We start from the raw sequence: 11,607 nt of genomic DNA, 5'->3' as shown, positions 1-11,607 counted from the left end.
TATCGCGAGACCGATAAGACAACAGCTTTCGTATCAATCTCTGCATGGCATAAATATAATAAAAAAATAAACGTTTTTAATACTTTCTAGAAAACAACTAACATTTTATTTCAAATAATATCCATGAGGATGAAAAACCTAAAATATTATTAAATAAAAGAAGTGTATAACGTCATTGCATCTGTGTTTACTCCTTGATCTTCACATCAGCCGCCTTCTAATGAAGAACTGAAAGTCATTATGCCATTTAAAAACAGCTAATTCAAGACAATAGTTCTTTCCCCCACATAAAACAGTGGCATACAACAAATTCAACATTAATATGCAGGAAAACAATGGCATGTGACAAGGGAACATTCGAATTGAAGAAGCATAAAGCAGACAAAATATGCCGTTACAGTGTGTCCAAAAATACTCCACTGTGCTTTGATGGCATAAGAAGTCTTTATAGTGAGTTCAGATAGTCAATGTCTACCCAAGGTTAATGTGTGGTCTGACCACAAGCACCATTCACAACTTTGGTCCTGCATATCATTTCCTCTTCCTCTTGTTGCGGCGGTTCAGTAATGTGTCTCTTTCGGAAGGTTGACTCTTTGTTCTCCACTGCTGCACACTGTTTATCGTTCCTCTTGCGTTTGTTCACCAGCCCGCTGTTCTCCTCTCCTTCTCGACCCTCTGGAAGCCCAAGTGTGCGCAAGCAGACAATAGCCGCTGCTTGCTCTGCAGACTTCTTTGACTTTTCCCTAAACAAGAATATAAGAGATATAAATGACAGTCTATTGCATGACGCATGCAATGAACATATGCGTGTTTGCACAGAAAACTCACCACAGTGTAGACCGGTACTTGATATCAGCCACAATAAGCGTGGATTGAAACGCTCTATCTTGAGTTCGCTGTTTCTATGAAGTTAAAAGTCACATATTACTATTTTCTTTATCTATTACACAAACTTGCCTCCACAGCAACTTGCAAATCATGGTTCACCGCTGTAAAAAAGGAAGTTGGGCCTTCCTGTTTCAATAGATGTTGTCAACACAGGCATTACTTGATTTGCTTTATTATAGATGCGCAACAGGACTTTCCACTTGTGATTGCCCTGGTCTATTTCATGAAAGGTTTTTATTTCATCAAGTTAAAAAGTAACATCTGATTATTATGGTTGTTAAATTGTGTTGACCCCAACACTGATCACCACAAATTAGATATTCTGCGATATCATTATCAGTGTCTCTAGGTTTCTTATACTGCGTATACACTGGATGCGTGCAATGCGACAACAGAACATCCAGCGTGTTTGCTGATTATAATGGGTTCTACAATCTCACGTCCGCTATCGACACAGTGTTATACTCCTGAATAGTGATGAAATCATAGTGTGAGCTCTAGTAAAACTAACCGTCTCATACACAGGTTGATCAAGCTTTTCCCTTCGACTCCATTCCAACAGGTACATCTTTGGAGTGATCTGAGGTGGGTAAAATCGCCTACAAACAGACACAAATGTCAATGCATATACACACAGGTAAATTTACTCTGATAAACTGAGCCACAATGAATCAAACCTCTCAAAGCGGATTGGCATTGTGATGATGTCGTCCTCTAGTTTAGGGCTTAATGGTTGATCAATGTTGACCTGTATGGAAGATCTTCTAGCGTCCAGTTCAGCTGTGGTCTTACTGTAGTATTCGGTCATGCCAAACACCTCACTGAACAACGGAACACAAATACATTACTTAAAATCTATGAGACAACTGCAGTTGAATTATTATATTATATTATCAGTGATGATAAATTTGTAAAATTTGGGCCCTTTTTTATTTGAATTTCAAAGAGTCCATTAAAAACATTGGGATTTTATGTTTTACAGTGTGTATATGGAGTACCTCAGAGATGACGTATTTTTGTAGGCTAAACCACTGTAAGTGCCCTGCTGGTTCCCTCGACCGAAAGCCTATTCATTAACCCCATACACTTTTGGAAGATCACAAAAAATAAGTCCTGTGATTAACAAATGTTCATGATGTTTACACGTTTTGTCTATCAATATCATCTTTAGAGATTAACACAATAAGTGCTATTTTTGAAGCCTAAAGTAAAAAGCTAACACGAGGCTACAAACAGACTATACTATGGTCACTTTGTTTCGTCACCAGCACCAAGCCTCCAACAACTTTCTCAAACTTGACTAAAAACATGTTTCCTGATAAGTAATTACTCCGTGAATGAATCCCCAACAAGAGATTTGTGCCCATGTTGCATTAGTTGTGAGATTTATATTGTTGGTAACGTCTAACGTCCCCGCCAAAGGAAGTAGTCGCTGTTTTAAACACACTATAAAGGATAAAAAAATCACAAGTGGGTTATAACTGGTGCGATTTTTGTCATAGATTAAAACGTGAAAATATTAAGAGTTTTTGTAAGCCACAGATCTTATTTGATGCAATTTACCTAAACCCTATTCCTAAAACCTATAGACTTTGGGGCGATGGATCCGGAAGTCTTAAAACTTTCCTGGGGTTTGCAAACAAAAATACTAGAGGTGCTCCGACTGATCGGTCGCCGATCATAATCGGCCGATAATCACTTTGGGAAGTATGATCGGCGGTCTCTATAAAGGCCGATCCAGAAAAGCCGATCAGATGACGCAAAATTGGCGAGAATTTTTTTGTAATTCTACAAGGTGTGTGAAAAAGACAATGCATTAGCAACCTGAAACGTGTGTGCTTTGCAAATTCCACGAGGCGGGAAGCACCCAAAATATTTTTACACCACCAACCTCATTAGACATTTGAAGGTTTGTCACATAAATGAGTGAGTAGTTTTCAAAGTTAGCTTGCACTTAGAGAGAGCGGGATAGTTCAGCAGCTAGGGGTGGGCGGATCGATCCAGAAATATTGATACTTTCAATGCTGAGGTTGTGTCGAAAAGGAACGATCCTAACATAAAGGCTTCGATAGTAATGTGTTTTTACTACAGATTTTATTTATTTACTAATGTAGCTAATAATTGTATAATAAAGAAGAACTATTTATTTCCAATACATTTAGTTTTGCACACGTTGCTCATCCCTGCCCTGTTGTGTTTTGTAGTCCACTATCACATGACTCAGCAGCGCCAAACGCAAGAACGCAGACGTTGCTGCGTGTGGAGATTTTTCACCTCGGTGAATAAAAACACTGCGAACTGCGTATGGCAGTGGGCCTTTGGGGGTAAAAGCCAAAGATTAAAAGTACTTGATTATTTACTTTGTTTCTCAAACAACTGTGTGCACTTTGTTTATAAATTCACTTGTGGTTTGAAAGGGAAACATGTAATTATTATTATTACAGATAAACAGAGTTTTTACCTCAAAAAGAAGTGTCTTTTCGGATAAATAATAGCTTTCAGGGAGTGGAAAATCTCTCTCTCTGCATTTTCTCTGTTCAGTGAGTGGCAGAAGCAGCACATATATGACCAAACCACAGCTTTCTTGTGAGTACAAAACACCTTTTACAGGCATCTGTCATTGTTACTGATTGGACATATGAACATAAACATTTGCTTTTAATTAGTTTATTATTTTATGTCCGAAACCAGCAACATTGAATAAATAAATGAAAAGTCTAAAATAAAAGTCTAGTGCAACCTGTCAGAGACATTTTTAAAATCATCAACCCTACTGCAAGGACAGTAAGAAGAATTAAGAAATATCAGATTATCAGATAAAATAATGTTATAAATTTGCTTTGATCACAGCCACTATATATTGTGGATGACAAAGGGTTTCTGGAACTCGTGTCACAGGCTGCTATGTTTTATGTAGATATTTTAATTACTAATATTATTTTGTTAATTCATTAGACTTTCTCTTCTCTTAACTTGAATACTTGATATAAATTGTTGTTAAATATAGTTGGTACTGAGAAAGCTTCAAATAGTTCCTGTAATCGGTATCGGGCGATACAGCTTTCAGTGATCGAGGATCGGCCTTAAAAATCCTGATCGGAGCACTCCTAAAAAATAGGTCATCTCTGCAGTACTCTATTGGGGTTCAAAATTTAAACACATTAGGTACTTAATGAGAGTACAAAATAACACAACAAAGTTATATTTGTCACAAATATGCAAAGAAGGTGAAAATAATTCCATTCTCACAGAGACAAACACCTATCTTGATAAGTATAGTTATTTTATGGTTGGTAAGAAATATTTATGGGCATTAAAATTTACTGGCAGGGTGGCAAAAACAGGGTGGTTTTCACCCGTCATAATACGGAAGATGAATTACCAGATTTCGCCAACTGTCTGAGCTGCATGTAACTGTTTTCCAAACGTAGACTCAACTCTGTCTCGGAGCATCTGGCATAAGCAGTATTTGGTGTTAAATGGGTTATTGTCAAAGCGAACGGCCTGTAAACACACAGAAACAAATTTATGACTTCCACGAAGGTCCAAAGAAAACAAATGATGACATGACATGTTTAAATGAATAAACTGTGGATGACTGTAGGAATCTAACCATGTAAATTTTGTACCACTCACATATTTGATATATTCCTCCATTACAGTTTCTAAAGACAGCGCTCCCTGCTGCCGGAAGATTGATGGATTCCACATGGCCGCCCGGGCAAGCATTACAGATGATGCCCCTGTAGCAACCCGAAACTTTTCAATGTCATCAAATGTCTTCACTGAATCCAAAGAGCCACCACTATAGAGAAACAGAAACAAGACAATACATTTCAACTGAAATGTAGTTCCCTACACATAAAATATTTATTTGATCCATTGCTGATTTTGAAATTTTGTCTACTTACAAAGAATTGAAGTTTATTTAAAATGATAGAAACAGAATTTAAACCACAAAATCCAAAAAAACATTATATAAAGTTATAAATCGATTCGCATTTCATTGAGTAAAATAATTATGTGATACCAGCACAAAAAAATAATTTTTACTTGGTGGAGAAACCCCTGTTGGCAAGCACAGAGGTAAGACATTTCTTATAGTTGGTCAGCAGGTTTGCACATGTGTCAGGATACACATTTTGGTCCATACCTCTCTAATCTTTAAGGTTTCTTGGTTGTCGCTTTGCAACTTAAAAGTTTTAGCCTCCTTTACAGATGTTCTACAGGACTAGGTTCTGGAGACTGGTTAGGACACTGTTAATGTGCCCTTGTACACTGGGCAGAGAAAAAGCCCCAAACCATAATGTTTCCAACACTGTCCTTAACTTTAGAGATGGTGTTCTTGGGGTCATAGTCACTATTTCTCCTGCTCCGGCTTTTGGCCAGACAAGTCTTCTTGAGCAGGAAGACCTTGCTGGTGTAGCAGAATTTCAATCTATTGTGGCATAGCGTGTTACCAATGGTTTGCTTGGTAACTGTGGTACCAACTGCTTTGAAATCATTAACAAGCTACTTCCGTGTTGTTCTAGGATGATAGTAGGAGACTGTTGTTCTATCTTTACCCCATTGGGAAAATCGTTCAGGAAGCTCCAGACAAAGGGCAATTGATGGTTATTTTTCTCTCCAAGCTTGTGTCTGATGTTTTTGAAGCCCATTCCAGCTATATGCAGGTCTACAATCTTGTCCCTGAAATCATTTGACAGCTTTGGTCTTGACCATGGTGATGGAGGTGGAAACGGAAGATACAGATTCTGCTGTCAGCCATATTTTATCTACATAACAAGCTGACATTAGGAGTACTTTCTAAAATTGACTTTTCCTTATGTTCCATATAGGCACTTAACCAATCTGTGGAGCCAGAATTCTTGCTGGATGGTAGGGAATCAAATACTTATTTCACTTTCTTTTTCTCCAGATTTTCTTGTTTATATTCCGTCTCTATCTGTTACAATAAACCTACCATTAGACCTACCATAGACTGACCGTGGCTTTGTCAGTGGGCAAACGTACTGGCGTGAACATAACCAAATAATCAAATCCACGATCCAAGTCACTACTTCTTGGGCTTACATTCCACAAACATTTAAAAATAAAGAGTAACCAACATCAAGACTTTAAGTCTGTAAAACAACAAATTGGCACTCGTTTTGGATGAACTATCCCTAGGAGTATATACATTTGCTATTTTTTAGATAACAAAATATGCAACATATAAAATATTAACAAAATATCACAGCACACACTATCTGTATGCAAGTGATCCTACAGCTTTTCAGTACAATCTGCATGAGACACAAGTGATATAAACTGAGGACTGACTTGGCAATGACTGGAATGGACACACTTTCAGCTACGGCCTGGATATAATCGCAGTGAACTGGATGCCGCGGTCTCTCCTCTTTCATCCTAAAATCAAGACACACGAAAATAGAGATGATTTGAAATAAGAATATTTTAGTAAGAATATGTTCACCAAAATAACTAAATAAAACATCTTACCTGCCATGCACTGCTATTGCCGCCACTCCTGTTCTTTCAATTCTTTTCACTAAATTCACTGTGTCCTCAAGCTGAAACAGCAGAGAAATAAACAAAGATCTGATCACAGGGATCTAAATGTCAAATCCACAACCAAAAGTCTTTCAGTTAACTTTATTTCTCCTATGGCTAAAGAAATTCTAATATAGACCGAATTTTGATGACATGTTTTTATTCTCTAACAGATTAGTAAGAAAATCTGATAAAAAAGCTCCAAAACAGAATGACTGAAATATAACATTTTTTACAACACATTCTGTATATTGTGATATCTATAACGAAGCATTTCCACGTCCTTTCACATTTGAACTTTTATTGAACAGTATTATACAGTATTTTTACTGTAATCCTTAATTTTCCTATCCAAAGGCAGAAATAGTTTCCCAGATGGTCCCATAAACTTCTGAGAACGTACTGTTGGGAGAATCCTGATTTTGCACGTTACTGGTTTTGAAATTCCATTCACAAGAGTGCTCAGGATCTGTTAAAGACAAGTGGTTAAAGAAAAATTGAATAAATTAATCAGTTTAACGGATATTGTCAAAAACTAAACTGATACTGTCAAGAACCAAAGTGTGTTGTGTTCAAGCAACACAGAGCCTATGACTAGGGCTGTCACATTATGAAATTTGGCTGACAATTAATTGTCTATTAAATAATTGACATAATGACGATTAATTGTCTGTTTCAAGGCTTTGAGAATATAACTAACAATGACAACTAATTTATTTAATGAAGAAAATATATACTTTAGAAATGTGATGTAAAAAACTAATATTATTTACTGTAGAGTGACCTTAACAGAGAAGACTTGAGTCTTGAGCACTAAAACTAGATATGAGCGTCTTGCTGTGTAGATTCATTCGGCCACTCTGGAAACAAATAAACAACAAAAAATACAAAGCTAATGCAACTCAAACAATGGAGAAATGTCATTTGAATGTAACAGTGAGTGCAGACCAAGGAAGGTGGATGTAAAATGCAGCAGATACTGTAGATCACCCTCAAAGGATTCACAATAACAGTGGTTATCTGAAATAATTGCGATGACATCAAATAATAGCGATGAGACGATTATTTAATAATTGTGACAGCCCTACCAATGACTGAACCAAAATCTATGAAAACTTACAGCTTCTATTTTCTCTGGATCAGAAAGAAGTGCAGAACCCATTCCTCCCTATAAGAATGTACACTTATTATATAAGGACAGCACAAATGTTAATTCTAAAACTGTTAATCAAACTCTTCATACATTATTTTAAATAAGGATTGGTATATAATTTACCTTAGTAGAGTATTCCTTTGGACAGCCCATATTCACATCAACCGCTGCCACATCATTTTCTCTATTCAAAACAGAAGTTTAAAAGTGTTTAGAGCTTTGAGCATCATTAGCTATAAATCTGGATCCACCGTAAATAAGAGAAAAACTGATAAGTCATTTACATAAGTTTGGCCACAGCAAGAGCTCTGTCTGGATCAGCTGTTCCCTGCAACACAAACCGCCAGAGAAATACTTAAACTCATTTTCCAGTACATAGCCTAAAATATAATACATTGGGGGTAAAAAGGTCCTAATTTTTGTCCCCTCACAGAACTGTGAAAGCCAATTCCTGCTTAATTTGAAAAAGATGTCATAGATAAATACAAATGTGATACGAAGTAATAGGTATGAGACAGTTTTAAAGGAGGCATGAATTAAAATCACAATTTTAACCCAAGCTTTTGTTATATAAGAGGGATCGTATTCACGCGAACATCATGTAAGTGTCAGAACTGAAAACGCCCTTGTTACTAATATGACATCTTTTATTGACACCAGGCCCAGCGAACACCAGGTTCTGGAATGCACCTATCATTGATAGGTTGAACACCACTTCCACAGAAAAATATCAATGACTACTTCTTTAGTCCCGCCCACTGGTTCGCACATGACGGGACTGAAGTAACAAGTTGTGCGGAACAAGATAGAGCGAGCAAGCCACAAACAAACATGCCGTTAAAGATATCTTAATATTGTGCCATCCCTGGTTGTGGAAGAATACAGTCGCTGCATAAACTTCCTTCAAATTCCGATATTAGGAATGGTGTTAAAGTTTATTTTTAAAGACGTTCCAGCTCATGTGGGAAAAACATGGAGCGTTTGTCTGTTTCATTTCTCAGAGGATTCCTTCGTCAACAAAGCAGAGATCGACACTGGTTTGTGGAGAGTTTAAAATTAAAAAGCAGTGCTGTGCCTTCAATATTGGATCCGATAGGAATGGCGCAGCAATCTAATGTGAGTAAAACATTTTTGTACTTTGCACTGAAGACCCAAGTCCAAAAACCTATTACAAAGACAGTGAAATATGCACCAGTCATGTACAACATGTATAGCAATTGGTTCTGGAATGGCAAAAACAAGGTTTGAGGAATGCAAAGTACTTACCATTTGAAAGACAACACGATCCTTCTCTTTATTGCAGGTGCGAAACATCACACGCTCATCTGGAGCAATGAAATCAACCGTCTCCAAAACATCTGAAGACAAACAGAAGGAGTGATAACATGTAAGCTGGTTTTATTTCACATGATCACTAATGTGTTATATATATTTAAATGTATTAGATGACCAGCAGAAAACAAACATACCATTTACCACTCGCTTACATTGGGCCATTTTAATATCAATCAGCTCCTGAAATAACAAAGAGCCAAATGTCTACATTTTGATGCACAAAAACAATATAGTTCCAAGATAATTCATTAGTTTTACTCTTATTTCAGGCATGACATTAAGATCAACATTATTGTCGTTGACAGTGAACACGAACATAATGCAATAGGGAAGCAAAACGTAACAGAAATGTCAGTCAGTGAATTTGAGCAAATCTTCACCTCACAGTACACAATATGTGCTCCATAGTCCAGTGCCAGGAGTCTCATGGGAAGAGTGCCCACCCGCACCATGGGAGCCAGAATACACTTCTGAACAAAACACAACCTTTCAACACTGCTGGCCATCATCACTGCTGAGACATGATCACATCAGATTACCTTCAACACTGTCATTATAAAACAATGTGTAACTATCACATTATAAACAATAACACATCATTAACTTTGGACTCGTAACGTTAGCCTTCACAGCAGCATACAAATCCCATGGTTAATACATTTAACGTAATTAAGAAGACTAGCAAAGACGAAAAGAAACAGTAAAAAAATCTAACTACAAACGTTAAAAACAAAATCTTGGACGAACGTACAAGCATGAAGAGAAACTTCTGTGCATGACTATTACCGTCAAAACGTGCTTCCGGTCTGATGTCATAACTGTGCGCCAGTCAGTTTACAGAAGTCAGAGGAATCGTTTAAACTTTCCCTTTTTTGATTTAAAGCCAGAATTACACTACGATTGAACAGCCGGTATTTAAAGCGGTGTGAAAAAACTATTAATTAACCAGTCGACTTGCTAAAGTTTTGGGTAGTTACGGTTAATAATTATTTTTTCCACTTCGTGCGTACCGGCGCCGTGGCTTAGATGGTTAAAGCGCCTGTCTAGTAAACAGGAGATCCTGAGTTCGAATCTCAGCGGTGCCTTTTATTTCAAAGAAGTCAAGTTATCATTTACAAATGTATTCAAATATTTAAATTTTATCAATAGTACTAATAATAGTAATAATAATTGGGTTAGTTCACATTTCATTGCACTCGAGTATGTTGATTATATGCCACACATAATATTTTTATCCCACTTTATGGTGCCTGCACCCTTTTAAAACAATGGTATGGTACATGTTTATTATCCTTGTGAGCATATAATATATTTTATATAAAGATTCCCGGACAATGATTATCTTAAAACAAGACAATGCTTCGTTAAATTAGGATATATAAGTCGTATTAGAGGAGTAGTTCTAATGGAAATTCTGTCATCCTCACTGAGAACTTTCACCAATATTTTTCTCTTTGTATTAACCTATATACTTTTATAAAAAATGTATCTGTATTTGTAGAGAATGTTTATATTTAATTATCCTGTGGTTTGGCAATGTAAAATTTGTTTTATCATGCCAATAAAGCTTCTTTGGATCTTGAATCTATTATAAGAGCCGTCTGAGCTGCATAAAGCCCCGGTCAGATTTTAGTTTGAGCACTTAACTATTTGTTGTATTTGTTGCAAATATGGGTGGGGATCAGGAAAGTTGATGCGAATTTGCAGGTCAGAGTTCACCAAACTTGAATTTTGGAATGCAGCGGCATACGGAACTTTGCAACAGAAGCTTGCGTTTCCAGTCTGTCGCATTCACATACCAATGAATTTTTGTCAATGTAGCAAACAGACATGTGTGACCGGGGCTTAACTCAGAATCCTCGATTGAACGAGTTCTGCCGCTTGAGCTGTGAGCGCGGCCCCTGACGCAATTCTCATTCCCATTTCTAGAAACCGGAACGTTTCCTTTCAAGCACGGTTCACTAATACATTGCATCAGTCGCTATAGGGGATTGTATAGAATAGCGCCGCGAGAGCAGCGTTAGTGGCTCGGCCTAAGCGGTACAGACAAAGAAGCCACGCATCATGACGATACAGTAAAGCACATGATAAACAATCTTAACTATGGACCACACAAACACAAATAAGTAAAATACCAGTCTAACATGCGTGGTATAATATAAAACCAAACATGCCCAGCGAGTGAAGGTTTCCCCAGCGATAAGGCAGCATATAATTTAGTAATATCACTCACAGTCGCCTGTAAGTCCCCAATGTTTTTGGTTGAAGCCAAGGCTACATGAAGGAGCATTTTTAACGAGAACACCCTCAAGCTTGCCGCCGACAACGGCTCAAATGGAGGGAGCATAAGCGCTCTGAGGACTAATGCCAAGTCGCAGGTTTGCATGGTGCCGTAGGCTTGCAACGGCTTCTGACGCAATATCGAAGTGAACAGTTCTCAACAGCGAACCACAACTTTGTTGACAATAAAAAAAATATTAACAAATTAGGAAATTGAACAATAAAAAAAATTACGTCTAAGGGAAATTTAAAACGTACACATGGGGAAAATTTTGAAAGTAACTGAGGAAAAACGCGAAAAAGAAACTTGTAAGAGAGAGAGAGAGCCTCGACTCAATGGAACTCTTTTATCCCAGGCCACCTCTCATAGCAGTTCAGCGCAATTAATGGGCTTATGC

At 37.3% G+C, this 11,607-nt stretch overlaps 1 protein-coding gene and 1 non-coding gene across 6 annotated transcripts; one reads left to right on the top strand and one right to left on the bottom strand.

Annotated features, from left to right (window-relative positions):
* Window positions 1-83: 83 nt before the first annotated feature.
* dus2 (dihydrouridine synthase 2) lies at window positions 84-11,178 on the bottom strand. 5 transcript variants are annotated; one of them, XM_056740648.1, is made up of 16 exons: window positions 11,163-11,178; window positions 9,310-9,443; window positions 9,064-9,109; window positions 8,861-8,952; window positions 7,879-7,922; window positions 7,718-7,778; window positions 7,562-7,609; window positions 6,845-6,910; window positions 6,391-6,461; window positions 6,211-6,297; window positions 4,525-4,693; window positions 4,271-4,392; window positions 1,566-1,709; window positions 1,400-1,487; window positions 829-902; window positions 84-743 (listed from the first exon to the last, which is right to left on the bottom strand). In XM_056740648.1, exons 2-16 carry the CDS (start codon window positions 9,436-9,438, stop codon window positions 482-484), a joined length of 1,503 nt encoding a protein of 500 aa, XP_056596626.1. In that variant the 5' UTR covers window positions 9,439-9,443; window positions 11,163-11,178; the 3' UTR covers window positions 84-481. The 5 variants fall into 5 exon arrangements, with proteins under 5 accessions (XP_056596626.1, XP_056596623.1, XP_056596625.1 ...); XM_056740645.1 differs by lacking the exon at window positions 11,163-11,178 and adding an exon at window positions 9,681-9,728 and having other exon boundaries at window positions 9,310-9,440; XM_056740647.1 differs by lacking the exon at window positions 11,163-11,178 and adding an exon at window positions 9,716-9,727.
* On the top strand, window positions 9,941-10,014 carry trnat-agu (transfer RNA threonine (anticodon AGU)). The gene has a single exon. It is a non-coding gene; the product is annotated as a tRNA-Thr (tRNA).
* Window positions 11,179-11,607: the final 429 nt, after the last annotated feature.

Source organism: Triplophysa dalaica, chromosome 24 (genome assembly GCF_015846415.1).
Source record: "Triplophysa dalaica isolate WHDGS20190420 chromosome 24, ASM1584641v1, whole genome shotgun sequence".
NCBI lineage: Eukaryota > Metazoa > Chordata > Actinopteri > Cypriniformes > Nemacheilidae > Triplophysa > Triplophysa dalaica.
This window is presented reverse-complemented; position numbering and strand designations above follow the sequence as displayed.

Bases quoted from the DNA above. Each gene is read 5' to 3' on its own strand.
- dus2 (XM_056740648.1), bottom strand. From the start codon at position 9,438: ATGATGGCCAGCAGTGTTGAAAGGTTGTGTTTTGTTCAGAAGTGTATT. The intron at 6,298-6,390 runs GTAAGATGTTTT...TCTTGATTTTAG, and splicing joins GCAATAGCAGTGCATGGCAG to GATGAAAGAGGAGAGACCGC. The intron at 744-828 runs GTGAGTTTTCTG...ATTCTTGTTTAG, and splicing joins AAGTACCGGTCTACACTGTG to GGAAAAGTCAAAGAAGTCTG.